The 19,525-nt window shown below is 40.4% G+C and overlaps 2 protein-coding genes across 6 annotated transcripts in view; one reads left to right on the forward strand and one right to left on the reverse strand.

The window, feature by feature from the left end:
* The window catches only part of ZNRF2 (zinc and ring finger 2), a 568,219-nt gene that overhangs the window by 42,577 nt on the left and 506,117 nt on the right, over positions 1–19,525 (reverse strand). The window lies entirely within an intron of this gene.
* ANO10 (anoctamin 10) overlaps positions 6,136–19,525 on the forward strand; it is a 132,696-nt gene continuing 119,306 nt past the window's right edge. For 3 of the 4 annotated variants that reach the window (XM_049817298.1, XM_049817300.1, XM_049817299.1), the window contains exons 1-6: positions 6,136–6,232; positions 9,361–9,513; positions 10,594–10,776; positions 12,756–12,890; positions 14,259–14,378; positions 16,979–17,548. In XM_049817298.1, the coding sequence (XP_049673255.1) occupies positions 6,184–6,232; positions 9,361–9,513; positions 10,594–10,776; positions 12,756–12,890; positions 14,259–14,378; positions 16,979–17,548 (1,210 nt within the window). In that variant the 5' untranslated portion in view covers positions 6,136–6,183. Of the gene's footprint in view, positions 6,233–6,587; positions 7,034–9,360; positions 9,514–10,593; positions 10,777–12,755; positions 12,891–14,258; positions 14,379–16,978; positions 17,549–19,525 lie in introns of those variants that run through there. The other variant, XM_049817301.1, reaches the window with a different exon arrangement.

The following is a 19,525-nucleotide window of genomic DNA, read 5'->3' on the forward strand; positions in this document are numbered from 1 at the left end:
ACTCAGAGCGCCTGGTGTTCCCCTGAACTGACAGAAACCATGTATCTTTATTACCCCATGCCCTGAACATTTGATAACAGCACTGGGACCCACGCGGACTCTGGTGAAAAACTGTACCAGACTTAGCATTCAAGGAACTAACTAGATAGCAAAAATACATGTTGAACTAGATCAACACATGCAGTCTTTTAACAATAGCATATGCACACCTCCTTGTTCTGTCAGTGCTTTGCTTGCTGGCCCTGTAGAGCAGATACAGCAAAAGACTTTCTCTTTTGACTCATCCAATTTTTTCTTTAATAGCTAGTATTACTTTAGTGATGGCTTTGCAGTGTTTCATTGATTATTTCAAATGGTACTATTTTCATTAGTTCAATATTTTGTTCTTCGTGTTGTTGGTTTCTAAAGGGACAAGCGCCATAATTTTGCAAGGTCCAGTGATCACATTTATATTTTGGTCAAAAAATTAAGAGTGATTTATTCAAGGCTTGTGATTTTTACTTCTGTTTTGGAGTCTTGGATGAGTCATCTCATCCAATTGGGGGTCATCTGAAAATGAAGAGGAAGCTATGTTTCTGAGTATGTAGATGTAGTATGTAAACTAGTCTGACAACAGTAATAATGACAAGCTTGGGCCCTTAGAAATAGCAATTAATAGAGATAGGATACCTAGTTTAACTGATTTAACTAGTTTTGTCATTTTTCCAAGCAATGGTGAGAACAGTCAAATGAACCGATGTACAGTTCATACCAGGGGACAGTAAGTAAACAAAGAAATTCTATGCAGTCTTGCAAATGTATCATACAACGCAGCAGTGTATACTGTATGAAAGGAAAACAGATCTCAGAGTCTTTAGATTTAAAACTGTGGGACAGCTGTCAAATCTATGATTGTTTTGCCAGCAGTATGCCAGTGCTACAGCCCTTGCCTAACTGTGTAAGCCCTAGAGAAATCAATTTACGACAGTTTGAAGAATCAGCTAGAAAAACTTACACAACTCATCTTTTCATAGTCAAGAGCTCCATAAAAGACCAGTTCCCAAGTTATGCTTCAAGTTACTTAAAAGTTAGAGTAAAATGGACCATATAAAGTAAAGATGTGGTATCTGCCTTTTATATAGGTGCTTTCATGAAGTTGTCTGTAAGAACACATGAAATATTTCATGAAGCACAATAAAAACCATCGTGCACATCTGATGTAGTTTGGGATGGCTGATGGTATTCCTGCTCTCTGATTTTGGTTTGTCTTAAAGCCTCATGTTGTGGTTGTCCAGCAGCTGAATAGCAGCTGAATTCAGGCACAAGGGGTGAAAGACAGCTGGAATCACTAACTTCTTCAGCCCTCCTATGGCCATTGCCATTCCTGACTCAAAGCCCTCAGAGTAGGACTGCAAGGGGATTTATCACATCGTTATCTGTGGTGAGTGTTACTTTGAAGGTAGTGGCTGGAAGGACTTTTACTGAACACTAAATTCCTGAACTTGCCTCTCCCAAACCTTGGTTAAGCTCTTTCTGCTATGATCATAATTTAGCAGGCTAGTTAAGAGTTAGCATAGTCTTTCTTCAGTTCCTAAATTCAGGCAGAGATACTATTAAAACAGCTATTTGAAAAACATTCTACTGAAAGGCTGCACCAGATGGTGCAGTCAGGGACCTCTGTGAGGCACAGCCTCAGTCATAGCATCATGGCTACTGATGAATCCAGTCTCTGCATGTTGTGTTAGAACGTTAAATTCTGCTATCTAATAACTCATAGTAATTAATAAATTGACTACACAGTACTGTTTTTAGCCGTGGACTAACAAATAAACCAAGTATCTTCTGCCCAGGTGGAATGAACTTTGAATCATAGAATCATTTAGGTTGGAAAAAACCTTTAAGATCATCGAGACTAACTGTTAACCCAACACTGCCAAGTCCACCACTAAACCCTGTCCCCAGGTGCCACATCTACACGTCTTGTAAATACCTCCAGGGACGGTGACTCAACCACTTCCCTGGGCAGCCTGTTCCAATGCTTGACAACCCTTTTGGTGAAGAAATTTTTCCTGATATCCAGTCTAAACCTACCCTGGCACAACTTGAGGCTGTTTCCTCTCATCCTATTGCTTGTTACTTGGGAAAAGAGACTGACACCCACCTTGCTACAACCTCCTTTCAGGTGGCTGTAGAGAGCGATAAGGTCGCCCCTCAGCCTCCTTTTCTCCAGGCTAAACAACCCCAGTTCCCTCAGCCGCTCCTCATAAGACTTGTTCTCTAGACCCTTCACCAGCTTCGTTGCCCTTCTTTGGACACGCTCCAGCACCTCAATGTCTTCCTTGTAGTGAGGGGCACAAAACTGAACACAGTATTCAAGGTGCAGCCTCATCAGTGCCGAGCACAGGGGAGATTATCACTTTCCTGGTCCTGCTGGCCACACTATTTCTGATACAAGCCAGGATGCTATTGGCCTTGAGGACTTTTAATTCACTTTCCTTCAATTCACGTATAAATGATGATTAACATCTTATGCAGATGTTTTACCTTTTACCTGCTCCTTCTGGGAGTTTGAGAGTGGTTTCTCTCACCTCTTCCAGGCTTAGGCAGGCTGATCCTCCTCTTTTCATGCTGTTTCTATTTTGACTGGACAGGGGTTTTTGCTCTTTGATGACCTAATATGGAAATAGATACCTCAGATAAAACCAGATGTTTCTAATCAGCTAGACGCAGTGTGAAATGGAAAAGATGCATCTTCCTTGTGCTTTACAGATTAAAATTGATCAGATTTGGTGCTCAGTGTTTATGAATTAAAGCTTTCACACTTTGACCCCAAGGATGCTGGGACTGCCTGAACACACTTATGTGAAAATTCCTGGCAGGATGTAAAAATTGCACCAGGTGTGACTCAAAAAATAATTTCCCCTGCATTTGCAGGAAGGTAAAAGCATTTTAGTAATGTTTATTACACTATTGGAAAGATCCTGTGTAATCCGATCAGAACCACCGCTGAAGATAGATTGGTAAAATGTCAGTATAGCTTACTCTGACAAATACATTAATTTAAATTTAATTACTAAAATTTTAATGTAATTACCATGTTAGCCTTAAACTTTAGGCGTTCCATCATCCATTTTACACTCAAACCAATATGTCATTAGCTTGTGAGTGAAAAGCATATTTTACTGTTAATTGCTCCTTACTTTTACAATACCACAATGTTCCAGTATGACTCAAAACCTAGGTAAAGGTAAACCTTAAGAAAATGATTGCTATCATGTGTGACTTCAGATAAGAGCCAATATTAACTTCATTTATGTGACTATATAAAATATGGTTGTCATACCATATATATGTCTATGTGCATTTGAATCAATAAGGTTTGTTGTATGGAAAGGTACTTACCTTGTGCCAACTCTTGATCTTATCTAGCCTTTCTCTGAGTTTATTTAAATCACTAAATAGAACAAAGCAAAACCAGCCAAAAGGGCGTAGTTTTCTGTGGAGCTGGTAAATTCAATGGGCTCAGAGGAGGATCTGATAAGTGCCAGAGTTGGTGCAAGAGCAGAGCCTTAAAGCTGGCAATGAGGGCACAAGGAGAAGGAAATGGTAATGGTGGACTGGGAGTGAGATCTCACCTTTTTAGTAGCAGTGAGATGCTGGATGGGCTCAGCTAGCCATTGAACTATACCCAAAATGTGAGCAATTTCAACAAGGTGTAAAAGAGAATTTCACTTCGCAGTAGGTTACTGGCTTCTTAATTTAGTTAAGTACTGTGGTAGATACTAGTCCAGGGAGAAGAGGGTTAACCACAGAATAAAAAAGTCCTCTGCTCTTGAAATTTTGATGGATTCTTTTCTGTCTCTCTTTTTTCTGCCTTACTACTGCTCATCCATTATACTCTGGCTACAGTCTGCATTATGACTGACAGAGACAAACCATGAAAATGCTATAATAAGCTAACAGAATCACAAGACTGGACTACAGTCACAAATGGATACAAGCTTGGGCTTTATATTTAGCTATAGTGATAGTGCAGTGTGCAGTTTAGGGTGAGCATACCTGATCCATCTTTAAATTAGCTAATCCTCCTACTGGAAAATTTCTAGTCACTACAACACTGTGCTTGGCACAAGGTAATTTACTTTTTGCCATCATGGTGAGACTGTTTCCACTGTGCCAGCAGTGTATATGTATGCAGATTACTTTCTAGACACATCCACCATCTACTTATGAATCCTATTTTTCTTTTGTGAACATGGGATTATGTGCTAATCTTTATGCATGACTAGCAAAATGCAAACCTTTTAGAAGAAAATGGAGAGTGTAGCAGTTAAGAATTCATTGCATAGCAAGAATGTGACACCTAGTGGATAGACGACATTGAGTAAATGTGATGGTCCCATCAAGGAATATTGACATTAAATGACCCTGTCCAGTAGAACAATGAATTTGATACCAGAAAAGACATTGATATTGAATGACTCTTTGCACTGGGCCAAAGTAATTGGATAATAGCAAGTCCCCACTGATAGCTCAGAAGTGAAGAAGGTGTCAGAGATTGTTTTTAAAAGGATTTTTTGTAAACCACTAGCAGAATGAAGATGTCAGGCCAAGAAGGCCAGAGGGCTTCTAAAAGACGGAGACCAAAGCCCATGAAGACATTGTGGATACTCATGAGATGCATCATAACTGGAGACTTCCAACGTGCAAAAGACAGGAATAAAGTATGTCTAAAAAAACCCCTTTTGTTAAACCCATGTCTCTGTTATTGCCATGTTATCTCTTCAGGAAGTGAGAGTTTTCACAGAGACACTCAGTGGTGAATAACTATACGGTTAGGCCAGCGGGAGCTGGACAAGACTGAGACACAGTTTGAGAAGCCTAACACATTCTGCCCAAACTAGCTGATAGAGACTGTGTCTGTCTGCTACGCCCCCTGCAGTCTGTAGTACCTGAATTTCAAGTATTCACATATCTCCATTTCTGGGTTGCCCTAGTCCCTCACTGCTTCATTAGCTATAAATAATAGAAATACTTGTCACCAGAAACTGGTACTTTATACTGGCTACAGAATACAAACCAAACTTTTCACTGTAAAATTTACAAATTTTAAATCTGTATGTATTTCCAAATATGCTGAAAAGTGCATGTTGAATAATAGCCAGATGCTAGAGAAAGGATAAAGCTTACCCTCTGGCAGTTGTGTTCTGTATGGGGTCTACACATTGGCTCTATAAAACCTCTACCAATGGGGGCTTTTTCCTGTGGCCACTCCCCAGTTCCAGTGGATAAGCCAAAACGAAGTTGCCTTGAGGCCAACTGGTTTACACCAGTCTCATCTTACCTGGTAAGCTGTTATGAATCCACTCAGTAGCTCAGAGCCATTTGCTGTTAAGCCATGCGGTGTGCACCTACTTGGCACAAACCACAGAGGCAAACACTGTGCAACTCCCAGCCGGTGCCTTTCAAGCTGTGAGGGAGAGTTTCTGTAGTCATTCTACATCTGTATGCACTGTTCACATGCGTAGGTTGACCTAACTTGCAAGAAACGCTCAAGGCCCCAATATTGTCCGAAACAAAAAATATTCGGAGAACGAACACAAAGAACGTCCACAAGCCCAGCAGGGGAGCGTGCTTTGCTAGCCAGCTTCTTCGTGTGCCACCCCTGCTCTGCAGTCACACTTCGCTCTTCTCAGCTACAAAGCTGAGACGTGTGGAATTAAGACTCTGTACAAAAACCTCGCCTATCAAAATGCAAAAACGTCCTCTTTTGCCTGTAGGAAACGACATCTGGAAATAAAACTAACCCCACTGAAGCGCAGGGGTTTTAGCTCAAGCTTCAGAAGGAGATTTGGCCTCACAGGAGACAGCACAGGAAGGGAAAGGTGTAGAAAAAAAAAAGAAAAAGGATTAAGTGAGAGCTCAGGGTCCATACGAGTGCCGATAAAACACCGTAATGAAAGTATTTTGAAAGCATTATGGCACAAGGGACAGACAGACAGACGCCGGGCCCCCTACCCCCACCAACGGTCCGCGGCCGCGCCCCGTGAGTGCGCGAGCGGGGCGGGGCGGGGCAGGACGGGGCAGCCCCGCCTCCGGCCAATGGGAGGAGGAGAGCCAGACGCGGCGGGCGGGGCCACGGGGCGGAGAGGCGTGGCCAGCGGCAGCCGGTGGCATGTTGGGCCGCCCCGGCGCCTCTCCCTCATGCCTCCCGCCCCGCCCCGCCCCGCGGATGTGGAGCCGGCAGCCGGCGGTGAGTGGGGAGTGGGCGGCTGTCACCCAGCGGGAAGGGGCTCTCGCTGCCTGCGCCGCCGCCGCCGTCGTGAGGGGAGGAGCCTTCCTCCTTCCCGCCTATCCCGGCCTTCCCCGCTGTGGCGCCGAGTCGCTCCCGCACCCTCATCGCCCAGGCACGCTCCCCCGGCGGCGTTCCCGAGGACGGGGAGGCTGCCGAGCCTGGAGCCGGCCCGTTCTCGGCGCGGTGCCCGCTGCAGCTATGGGCACTTCTTCCCCGCCCCCCCTCCCCCCCGCAGACGCTGGCTGCGCTCGGGCTCCTGCCCGCCCCGTGCTGCCGCGGTGGGCTCCGGGCGGCGGCGGGGGTGTAGGGAGCTGGGCGGGCGGCGCCCGCTGGCGGAGCGCGGCCTGGCGTGAGGGAGCCGAGTCACCGGCCGTGTCGGCGGGGCGGTGGCGGCCGGGCCTCTCTCTCTCCTCCCCGGTCCTCCGGTTCCTCGGAAAGGAGAGCGAGGGGCGCGGCCGTGCAGCGGGAGGCCGCTGTCGTGGGCGCCTCATAGCGGACGCGGCGAGGGGCCCTGCCACTTCTGGCTGCCCGGGGAGGCCGGGCCGGGGGCAGGGCAGCCGGGCAGCGAGCCTGCCGCTGCGCCGCACGGCCGCCGTCGTGTGGGCCGCCCCTTGGAAGGGGGCTGCGGCCTTCTCTGCCCTGAGGGGTGCGCTGGCTTGGAGACCGCCCTGGGCGGCCACCCAGCGGCTTCTTGACTGGGAGGTGGCTGCGGGGCCTGGAAGTCCTTTTGTCTCTCCTCCCCACGCTTCGGGGTCTGTCGTAAGTTACCGTGTCCGTAAGTGTGCAAGTAGAGGCCAAGTTACACCCTATAGGGTCTGTGCTAGGCACCGAACTGGCTGCTCTGCAGTACAGGAAATCACAAACGCAGGTTGGAAGGGTGCTTCAGCCCGGTTCTGGTTTTCCGTGGTAATATGCCTAAAAATAACGAATCTTACTTAGTCACCACGCCAAGCACGATAATTCTGAATAAATGGTAGGAGCCAAGTTTACTGAGTAGCATGCTGTTTATACAAAGCCCGTTTTGGGAAGATAACTGTTCTGTGAAACGATACTGTTAACTAGTAATATTTAATAATTATCTAGTGCTTTTTGTTTTTTTTTAAATTCTTTAGGAATTGCGGTACGCACAATGTGGCAGGCATTATCTTCTTTAAAAAGATAAAACTGATTATGGAAAGTTATGCAATTAGGTGGAGTGACTAGTCAAGACAGTGTAGTCAATCATTGACGCCGTGCCTTATCCCTGATCACATTTTCCTTTGAGTCATTCTGCTTGTACCGATTTGCATCTAAAATGTTTTTAAATACTTTATTAATCTAGTGTATTTCTTTTAAAGACATACATACTTGGGTTCAGAGCTGTAAATCCGAATGCTGCAGAATTGTGTGCATGTGAAGGGGCAAGTGAAACTAACTGAAATTGAAATTTGGCTTGAAAGGTTTTTTTGCCAGTCAAAAGCAAATAGGCGCGTTTATTATGTTATGCATATGTTTATAGTATTACTGTATTTTGTAGGATAATTTATAGGAAATACTAGAGATTGTGGTTTCTCTGAATCACAGAAGTGTAACTGTCATGAAAGCTGAACTGCATCCTTAGAGCAACTTACTTAGAAATTAAGTAGTTTCAGTCTTTGAACAGGTGGGGGAAAACTGCTTACAGACAGTGGGTAAAAAGCTGAACTGCATCCTTAGAGCAACTTACTTAGAAATTAAGTAGTTTCAGTCTTTGAACAGGTGGGGGAAAACTGCTTACAGACAGTGGGTAAAATCCTTTCTTCAGTGAATAGAAAAAAACCCCAACAAACCCCCAAACCTTCCCCTCAGTTGTAAATTCAGCCTGTGATAGGTTTTGTGGTGTGTTTTTTTAACTGCATAGGTTAGTTATCAGATTTATCTTTTTATATCAACACCTCTAAGTTGCTTTATGAAGCATCATATAATGATTCTGTAGAATCATTTATATAAAAGTTGAAAGCACAATGTCAACAAGACTTAAGGGGAGCAGCTGAGGAAACTGAGGTTGTTTAGCCTGGAGAAAAGGAGGCTGAGGGGCGACCTTATCGCTCTCTACAGCCACCTGAAAGGAGGTTGTAGCGAGGTGGGTGTCAGTCTCTTTTCCCAAGTAACAAGCAATAGGATGAGAGGAAACAGCCTCAAGTTGTGCCAGGGTAGGTTTAGACTGGATATCAGGAAAAATTTCTTCACCAAAAGGGTTGTCAAGCATTGGAACAGGCTGCCCAGGGAAGTGGTTGAGTCACCATCCCTGGAGGTATTTACAAGATGTGTAGATGTGGCACCTGGGGACAGGGTTTAGTGGTGGACTTGGCAGTGTTGGGTTAACAGTTAGTCTTTATGATCTTAAAGGTTTTTTCCAGCCTAAATGATTCTATGATTCTGTAAAGGTTCACTCTAGATCATTTGGATTATTTACATATAAAGGTATGCTGATGCTCAACACTTTGCAGCTGGACTTTGTCACAGAACACTTGGTTTATATCAACAAGTCACTTAAGTGCTTTGTGCATAATTTGCCTATCTATATGATAGATGTCCTACTCACCTACCCAAGGTGGTGTAAGTTTCCTTGGTATGGTTGAAGCTTCACAAGATTAACTGTGAAGGTGAATGTTCCTCCTTAAATGTATAATGTGTTTGCACACAGGAGAAGCTTATAGGTTTTAGAGATGTGTTTGACTAATAGTCTCTTCTGTTAATATTTTCGTTTGCTGACAGATACACAGTAGGACATTGCAAGCTGTTGTTTTTGTTGATAGTTTCTCCTTATTACTTGTTTTAATTTATTTATTTTCTTTCTCATCACTACTACTTTGCTATACATAGCAACAACAATTTTCATACTTAGACAGTAGCACATAAATGCTACCAAAGATTGGTAGCATCTTGCCAAGTGACAATTGGAGATGTTACTTGTACTGCTGTTTTCAGTAGGTCCACAGAAATGGGCACCTGTTACTTCGCTAAGGACAGACATGTATAACTCACTATAGTAAGGTTTTGTGTTTTTTAGATTGATATCAAACTTTTTTTTAACACTGGCATTTTTGTTTTGCTTTTGTACTTAGAAAGCTCTCAAAAGATGGCAGAAAGCTGGTCTTTCTTGGATGCTTTTGAGCCTAACTTCAGACCTCTGGTAGTAATTGAGCTTGCAAAAGGCACCAAAGAAGAAACCTTAAAATGGTTCACTAAACGAATTGTGGACAAGAAATCAAACGGAGGTGAGTACAGTATGACCTTCTGTAACACTTTTAAATCAAATTGGCTGTTACCGTAATAAGAAGGCATAGAGAAAATTAGTTTTCAGGTAATTTGTGGTTTAACTCTTGTTTAGCCAATCCCACTCCATTTTGCATTTTTGAAGTAGCTTAATTTTTTGTAAGAGTAGAGCTTCGTGCTGGTGTCATGAAAATATAACAGCTGAACCCTTTTAACCTTACTGGCTTAAGGTCACATGCCTGTTGAACTCTAGAATCCTTCCATTCTTGTGAAACCCTGATAACCTGTCTTTCAACATAGCTTTGATATCAGTTTTTATATTAATTGTCTAGAGCATGTTTCTCTTGTTGCTTATGGAATGTTGTAAGCCTTGCCAAAATGAAGATGCATGGCATCTACTATCCTGTCCACAAGACTTGGTACCACGTTGTAGAACGAAGTTAAGTTGTCAGGAAGCGATTTAACTTGATAACTGAAATCCAACATTAATTTATCTTTTTGCTAGCTTGTAGGCTCTTACGAAGACAATATTTCATTACTTGTTTTAGTATACTTCCAGGAGTTGAAGTCAGGCAAATTAATTTGTAATTCCTTCGACTTTTTTTTACTTTTTTTTTTAGAAAGCCATTATTTATGGCTGTTTTAGCTTATATCTTATGGTCAGTAGTATTTCCGTGGCTATTGGATTTGTGACTACAAACTTGCTTTCAGGCCTCTGTTAGATAAATCAGAAGTTTCTGTTTCTAAAGTCTAGTCTTCTTAAAGTGAGTGGGACTGTTTGCAGAAGCACTGGTTGCTTGTGTGATGTGAGCATTAGGGGAGTAGATCCTAACTGTCCCTGTTGTTCCAGTTCATTGTCTGTGAGTGCTTCCACAGAAACAGGTCTGAATCGGGTTGACCCTGCAAGATTCTAAACACCACACATCAGTGCTGTTGAAGCCTTAATTCTTTGTGCCCTTAAAAAGATACAGCTTCAGTGCTCCTGATAACTAGGTCCAGTATGATGGATGCTAAAATACTAGGGGTTTGAGATGTAATTTTTATGTATTTTCTTCCTTATTTTGCCTTTCTTTACTTTGAAGGTGCACAACTGCTGGTTAAACCATTGGTCACAGAAAGTGGAGATGAAAATATTTATCTAGTTGGAGCTTCCCACTTAAGGCTGTTGCTGGGAGCTGAAACTGTGGGTTTGGTGAAGGAATGTAATGATAACTCAATGAGAACTTTTACATACAGCAGTAGAAAAACTTTCAAAGATTTTGCAGGTAAGCAAATTTAGGGGTCTTTGTCATTGCAAAGTAGTGGCTAAAGACAGAAGTAATTATACTGCTAAATCTTTCATGGTCTTTCTATTCCTTGGAATGGTAACAGTGAACAAAAATAGGAAGAACAAGCCATGAAAAAATTCTCATTTTTACGTATGGAAATTCAGATCATATAATGAAATTAATTTTTTTTTTCTTGCACATGGCTTTCACTTTTTGCTTGTGTTTTATTTTATTCTTTTGTATGCTCCAAATAGTCTCTTATTTTTATGGAATATTTTTGTTAAAGTAAGAAAAAATATTTGAAAAACATGAGTGCAGGATTAAAAATCAATATGATGAATTAACATAATTTAATGTTATGTGAGCCAGTTTTGAGGCTTATTCTCTCATAATTAGCTGGAGAAAACAGAAACATTTTTCTCTATTATATTTATACATCAAACAGAATTAAATAATTAAATAACACTACAGAGTATTCAATGAAATTTGGGCATGATTAGCAAAATCATTCCTTTTCCTCTTCTATTTTGAGAGGGTGCCAACACATTAACATTTTCTTTTGAATGTACTACCTGTAAGGTATTCAACCCCCTTACAGTGGCAGAACTCATTTTGCTCTCCAGGTTAAATATTGCAGTTCCAGCTTAGTCTTGCTAATACTTTTCATGTGTCTTTTTTGGTGATGCCTTTCACCACATTTTCAATATAAAGGTTTTTGGGTCTGCCTGAAACAATAATAAAGTTGAGTTTTGTTGTTTGTTTTATGCTAGTTTATTCAACACTGATGCTGTGTGCAGTAGATGCTGTGTGCAATAGCTGCTGCAGTGTCTTCTTTTGTGACTTTGCTTTCCTGAAATTAGGAAGCCTTCAGAAGAATTGTCAGTTGCAAAGGTGCCATTTATGTTTCTTTCATGTGTTTACATTCTTAATGCTAATCTGACTGTCATTGCTAACAGATTCTGTAGCAGCAGCTGGAAGTCCAACGACTGTAAATCTAAAAAATAATTTCTGCTGTATCTCCTGGTCTTTTTTCTTTTTTAAAATATTAATATAACTTTAATTTTGTCCAGATCTGATCAGAGGATAAAATAGTTGACCATGCTTAGATGAGGTGAAAAATGTGTCATCTACAAAAGAAACCCTGCAGCCTATGTTGTCTTACTAATATTTCTAGTTCCCCAATTTAACTGATATTATATTCTCATTCTTTGTATTAGAGCCCTGTTGCTGTTTTAGCTTCTTTCTTAGTGTATTTAGGGCCATCCCTATAGTTTCTTATTCCTAAGGGGGGAAAAAAAAAATAATCAATTGGTTATGTCAAGGAAATCAGAGTCTATTTCCTTGATGGTAAACTGATGGGTTTGACAATAGGTTTGTTGCTGTAGCTCTTCAAAATTTGGGATTTTTTTAAAGGGTTTCTTATTGTTTTACCTTGTTTCTGTATTTTTATCAGAACTAATTGTCTCCAATGGCTTATTATGATGTATGAGCAATAAAGAGTAAGATACTGTGATATTTGGTGTGAAATGCTTATTGAAAAGGAGTTCTGTCCTGACATCTTACTGTTCTTTGTTATAAAAATACTTCAGGAACTGTATGGCAGAAAGGGTATGGAGATTCTGAGATTGGCAAATAGTGGATGCCTAAGAGTTTCAACAGGGCAAGAATATGTAGTACTTGCTGTTATACTATCCCAGCCTCCAGCAATTAGTACTTCAGGGTGTCTTTGTCTCTAGTGATTTGTTCTCTTAGTTCATCTGGGTAGTCAAAAATGCAGTGGCCAACATGTGCCAGTTAGCTAGTTAGAGAAATCTTCTTCCCAAGACATTTACTTTAAAAAGTGGTGGTTTTGCTAATGGATGTTTGTTGGCAGTAATTGTCACTTCCTGCTGATTCTGGTCATTTTGGATAGTTGTTTGCTGCCAGGGTTGTCTTCCTATGCTGCACAATTTTATAATACCTTCTTTTTGATTTAGATGACAATCACAATTTCCTTACAATGGCAGAATGTCAGTATATCATCAAACATGAACTTGAAAATTTGAGAGCTAAAGATGAAAAAATGATCCCTGGATATCCTCAGGCAAAGCTGTATCCAGGAAAATCAATTGGTAAGCAGTGTAGCTTGTTGCCTGTCACTCACTGCATTGATATAGGATGGTGTTCATGGTGAAAAAGACTTAATATTCCTGAAATGAAGAGGAATCCTTCAGGCATTAAAGTCCCACTATTTTTAATCAACTTCGATTTCTCTTTGCTGCACAGTGATAGGACAAGAGGCAATGGATGCACAGTGTAACAAGTGAAATTCTGAATAGATATCAAGAAAATGTTTTTCACAATGAGGGTAATCAAACATTGGAACAGGGTTTTACAGAGATTGTGGTAACTCTGTGCTGGGAGACTTTGAGGTCTTCACTAGACAAAGCCCTGAGCAGCCCAATTTAAGCTGGACCTACTTTGAGGAGGAAGTTGGACCAGATGAATTCCAGAGGGCCTTCCATCCTGAGTCTTTCTGCGATGCTGAGACTGTGGCCTTATGTTTTCAGCTGGATAATTTTCATGTATATTGATGTAATCCATTATTTTTATAATTAGTACCAAAAAATATTTGGTTTAAAAAAATTACATAATTATATACTTGGATTGTCTCTGTATAAAAATACTGGAATGAGTAACAGTGTTGCAGAGCTATAAATTTCACAATATGAAGAAAGGAAGTTTTATTTCATTCATTTGATTTCATTTTTCCTCCTCTGCTTCAAGAGCTCTTCTTTTCATGGGAGGAAGAAGCAATGAGAGTTAGTGCTATTTTTATGGTAGCTGGAACTAGTACATTCACAGAGATGCTACAGTTTCTTAGGAGAATTTATCTTAATATTTGTATGTCCTTTTAATAGCAGTGTCTTTATTCATTAGTGTTGGTCATCAAAGAAAGAGATCTGTGCATATTAGTGGTTCAAGAAATGTAAATAAATGTAGATGTCAGATGAGTTTACACCAGTAATTTTTTATATAGCTAAGGTATTTTCTAGTTATGTCAAGTTGATGCTAGTGGGAAATGGTAAAAAACTTCCAATGCCTCCCCTCTCCTGTTTTTGAATTTATTTTCTTTTTTAATATTTCCATGGTTGTAACTTTTCCCACAAAGCTACACATGGCATTTCAGTTTCTGACCTGTAGCACTTTTTGTTACTGAAGCTGCAAATGATTATATAGCAAACCTATGGAATAGTTAATAGATGTAAAAAGGTTACTCCTTTCTTTTCCACTGGACAGCGTAGTCTTTGTAGGAATAGGTAGAACTGCTCTCTATAATGAGTAATTTTTAACTAACATGCAGACAATGTATCTATTTTTAGGTTTTAAATGCTAGATTTATTTGAAGGGAACTGTAGGCTTGCTAAGTAGTAACCTATTTGTTTATATCAACTTTACTGTCCTTTGGAGGAGTACTGGGTACTTTTTTTTTCTTCTAGTGAGAAGATTATTGACCAGTGGTATTCTAGTTCAGATTTTCCCACTGCATGATAGAGAAGAGTTGAAAAAGCTCCGTCAGAGTTGGTATGGCCGAGTGAAAGTTGGCTATCAACCTTTAGGTATGTGAACACTTAACTCTACTACAAATAAAGTGCAGGGTTTCTTCTGGAGAAGTTTTCTTTTTGGTTTGTGTGAGAAGACCAAGGGTGCTTCCTAACTTCTACTCCAGCATTTAGCCTCTGTAGAAGTGAAACTCCTGTGTGGAAGGTAAGTATTGTACCAAGCAATCTGTGGTTTCACTAAGAGTTTACCTTTTCACATCCCCAATTATCCATTGCAGTTCACGTCCTCTAACATTACCTTTCTGCCCAAGTTGCTTTGTTGGCCACTGTGAACCAAAGTCCTTGTTTTACCCAGCCTTGCTTTTAGTGGTCTTGGAATCAAGAGTGGCTTAGGCTCTGGCTAAGGAAGCATCCACATTTCTAGACTACCTGATAGGCACAGCTGAGGTCTCTTCATTGAATTCTCTTTGGTTCTAAGATGGCTGTAGGGTAATCTTTTGCTATAATGACTAGCAATACAACTGTTCTGAAGTGAAGTGTTGGATGTGCAGGCTGCTGTTTCTTGATTTTCTTCCTTGTGGCTGCGGGAGTTCTGTATATAGGCCTTTGGTCATAGTTTCCAAGTTGGAGCTAGGGGGCAGTTCAGAGGCTCAGCATCTGCACTGTGATGATCTAGCATGGAGTCTTGAAATTAGACCATTGCTGTTCTACCAGCTGGGCAAGTTTTACCTATTCCAGCATTTCCTGTGTAACCTCCTGAAATGGTTCAAGACTTGAGAAATTGGTGGCTTAGAGTCTGCAGATTCAGTGTCTGCAAACTTCCATGTAACAACAGTCTGGACATCACAATTTCTCCCTATGCATCAATGAAGCAGTAATGGACCAAGCCAAGACTGTTTTCTCAAACTGACTCTTGACAGGGAAGTTCCTCAATGTCTGGAATTCCGAAAGCTGTTTTGAGTTGTAGGCATGTCAAAAGTGTGTTTACAACTGTTTGTTTTAAATTCATTGTCTGTATGAAGACTGTATGTTGTTGCATGCCAGGGTCACTTGAGTACATTTTACACACTGAATAAGCTTAAAATGAAAATAATTTTTAGTCTGGCAATGTGGAAAGTTAATTTCTGGATTCTAAACTGGTAAACTTTACTTAAAAATAAGAGACATTTGGAAGCTTGCCTGATTATTAATCTCTGGGTCTTCAGATTCCTTCCTGAGCTACAGGAAGTTAAAGATCTGGCTCAGTAATGCTTGCCTCCAGAGTATTGTATTGCGGGTCTTCCTTTGTGCTTGTCTTTTTTTTTTTTTTTTTTTTACGCAGGAGAGGGAGTTTTTTTGACTGAGATTGAATGCACATAAAATTTCAAAGTAAATCCCAGGAACCCTGTTATGTATGTATTTAGGGTTGTCTTTCACATTGTCTGTTTGGAGTGTGAAATGTTGCTAATGTCCTACACTTGAACTTACTTGTTAATAAATTTTTGATTGAGAGGTATGTTGGAATGCCGATTCTTCTGTTTGCCTTTTCTTCTTGCTTTCAGAAACTTACCTAATTGGCAATTGTGATCTTCTGTTGTAGTGTTTTGTAAACCATAAGCTGTAAGAATATTATGGTATTGTACATGAGGTTTTGATGTTCTAGTCTATTATGGGCAGTACATTTACAGTGTCAGTTTAGAGGTCATGATGTCGTGATGTCGTGACTGTTTTGTTAAGCTGGTGAATACATAACAGTGGCATACAAGCAATCTGGTCTTCCAAGCAGGCAAAGATAAAGCAGATTTCAGCATTCTAAACTCAGGTTTGCTAGGCATTTCTATACCTTATTATGTGGTGCCATTTCTAGATAATGTTGAATAATAGTCCTACATTTTTTTGTTAGTAGTAAGATAAGTGAGATCTTGTATTCCTTGGAGGTAATACATCTGTCATGAAATATATCCATTAGTAGTGCATTTTTAAGTCCTCATAACACCTGAGCAGACAACATTGGTGAATACAGTAGGTGTGTATTTCATGTATCAGTTGTCTGCTGAAGGGAATGTCTCAGTCTGGGTGTGCTGCCTGACATGTTTAAGATTTAAGATTTCAATATACCTTTCCATCTATTCCTTTAGTTCCTTGAGGGCTGGCAAAGCACAACTAGTCCTTTTTGGCCCTGAGCAGGCTGAAACAACTTTGTTTCCCAGGTGTACATATGCCAGTGAGAAGCTTCAGAAGTTAGGTGTCACTTGCTGTTAAAGTTTGTTTTTTATTATACCAAATGTTTTCTGTGCTATCCTAGCCATTCATTGATACAATAGATTCTGTTTTCAAGAATGCTAGTGTGTTTGTGTTTGTCTCCCCTGCCCGCCCCCGATATCTGATGTTGATATGGTAAGTATTGAGATATTTGACTTCCCTACCATCTGAATATATGTATATATGTTTGTGTGTGTGTGTGTATATATATATATATATATATAAAAAACAACAAAAAAATTCAAATAGCCTTCTGAGTTTTTGGAACATTGGAGAGGGAAGAACAAAAAAGCAATAATGTTCATTGTGTTATTTAGAAAAAAAATTGGGGCCAAGAGATTCATGTAAAGTCAAGTTTGATATTATACTGACATCTATGTTAAGTGTAGTCTTAATTGATTCTTTTTTCTCTGCAGATGAGATACGCTGCTACTTTGGTGAAACCATTGCTCTCTACTTTGGCTTCTTAGAGTACTTCACATTTGCTTTGATTCCTATGGCTGTCATTGGGATTCCTTATTATGTGTTTGCATGGGAAGACTATGACAAATATGTGATGTTTGCCTCATTTAATCTGCTCTGGTCCACTGTGATACTGGAAGTTTGGAAGCGGATTTGTGCCATCATGACATACCGTTGGGGGACGCTATTGATGAAACGACAGTTTGAAGAACCGAGATCAGGCTTCCATGGTGTCCTGGGTATCAATCCTGTCACTGGGAGGGAGGAACCAGTGTACTCAAGTATTAAGAGGCAGATACGGATTTATCTGGTGTCCTTGCCATTTGTGTGCCTTTGCCTCTACTTCTCACTGTATGTGATGATGATTTACTTTGACTTGGAACAGTGGGCTCTGGATTATCATGAAGAGAATGAGTCTAACTTCAGCAACTTGATGCTGTTTGTGCCTAGTATCATATATGCTGTTGTGATTGAAATTATGAACCGTATCTATCGGTATGCTGCTGAATTCTTAACATCATGGGGTAAGAAAGTTGTTTATTCTTCCTTTTTAAAGTTAGAATTGCAGATGTTTAGAATTTGTTTATTTGTACAATATGTTACTGTAAGTTCTTGTTCAATGGAATGGAATGCTAAAGAAATTTCCTGAAGTAGATTTTTTACTGTGCGGTAAAAGAGATGGCCATTTTGACTTCTTACATTTATTTTGAGTGTTCTCAGACTGCAATTTCACATTTGGTTTAATTTGGTCTAGCATGCCATCAGAAGGGGTGATCCTGCCTTCCTCCTCAGCCTCTCTACGCCTTTGGTGCAGTCCCCCTTCCCTGATTTAGCTCTTTGTTTGGCTATATCAGCCATAGTGCTGGCAAAAAGGATGAGGTGAGATTATCAGGATGGGACCTCAGAGGTGGATGGCAGGAGGGACTGTCCTGGCTGGTTGCACCCACAACCTGGGTTTGCTGGGTACATCTTGGTCTGCTGATGTATCTATGCAGAGGACGGAGGCACTGAGATAAGGACAAAATTGAAAAACACCAGCTAAATGTCATATGAGAGTGTTTGTGTATGCTATATATGTAAGAAAGACTGAGATTTCACATCCTTATAAAAATATTTTCCTGTGGGCACTCACAGAAGAGGAAGGATGTTACAGTAGATTGCCTTTTTTTCCCTTGTGTGTGTGACTTAACAGATTGGGCCTTATGTTTTGTAACCTAACATAAGGATATTGAAATGTCAGTATTTATTTTGAATTTTAGCATTTCTACAGACATGTGCAGTTGCTTTCAGACAGAGTTAATAGATGAAGCTAATGGGGAGTTAACTGGTTTGTGTAGCTCAATATGGCATACATTTACAGGACAGAATCCAGGTTACTAAAGCTGGAGACCCAGAAAATTAACTAAGAAAGACTAAGCAAAAGGGAGATTGATGCAGAAGACAGAATAAAAAGATGTGTTGAAGTGAGGATTGGTTATGCATGCCAAAATGATTTGCTCAGCAAATTCAACTTGACAGCAGCAATAGTAAAAGCAAGCAATTTCTTGATTTGTTTATGACTGTTCAAGGATTTTAATTAAATAATGACTTTTAAATTCACATCTAGGTTTCAATTGACTGTTTTGTTTCATTTTTTTTCACTGTATTGCAAGAAAAAGCCTTTATGCAAAATGCCCAGTTGTATTGATCAGGTAGACTAAAATGTCTTTAACAGGTAACCCAATTTTTTTTAATCCAGTTTTTTTGTTTGCTTGTTTTAAGCTGGTGTTTCATATTCAGGAGCAAAGGCATTTATGTAACTCACACTGATAGCTTGTGCCTTTTCTGTGCTATCCGATGTGATTATGCTGCCATGCTGTGAACAGGATGAAGAGCTCAGCTGGCTGTCCTATATCACCTCCCACCTGGCATATTTTCAGCTAATATCTGACTTAAACAGCTAAACTGACAAAACATAGGAAACAATCTGGGGCGTTTTTAAGCACAGCTTTTGCACCCATTTATCATGAGAACTGATCATTTAGTGAAAGCTGAAAGTAAAAATTTCAGTTGCTTGAGTGCACCTTCCATGTGTCAGGCCCAACTTCATGTCCCTGTCAGAGTAGAACTCTGCTGTTTTGTCGTGAGCAAGGTCCATAGGTGATGGTGTCTCCTTTCAGCCTTGTTGATGCAGCTCATGCTAGTGTGCTGCCTTCTCAGTTACTGCTTAGCCAGAGCTTTAAAGGTACAATCTGACAAAATAGCAAAAAGAAATGGGAAATCACCCATTCACTTCCCTTTTTTCCTCCCTAGTAACCAACATTCCTCATACATCAGCTTCTGACAGTTTATCTTTGAATGAAATGAAAATCTTAATTATAGAATGAGTAATGCATCTGTTGAACTTAATGTACTCTAGTCTTGCTTTAGAGCTTAGGGTCTGATCTAAATTTCTTGGAGATGAATGGGAATATTTCTGTGAGCATTTACTGGTTTTGAATCAAATCTGGTATTGTTATTTT

Source organism: Accipiter gentilis, chromosome 14 (genome assembly GCF_929443795.1).
Source record: "Accipiter gentilis chromosome 14, bAccGen1.1, whole genome shotgun sequence".
Classification (NCBI taxonomy): domain Eukaryota; kingdom Metazoa; phylum Chordata; class Aves; order Accipitriformes; family Accipitridae; genus Astur; species Astur gentilis.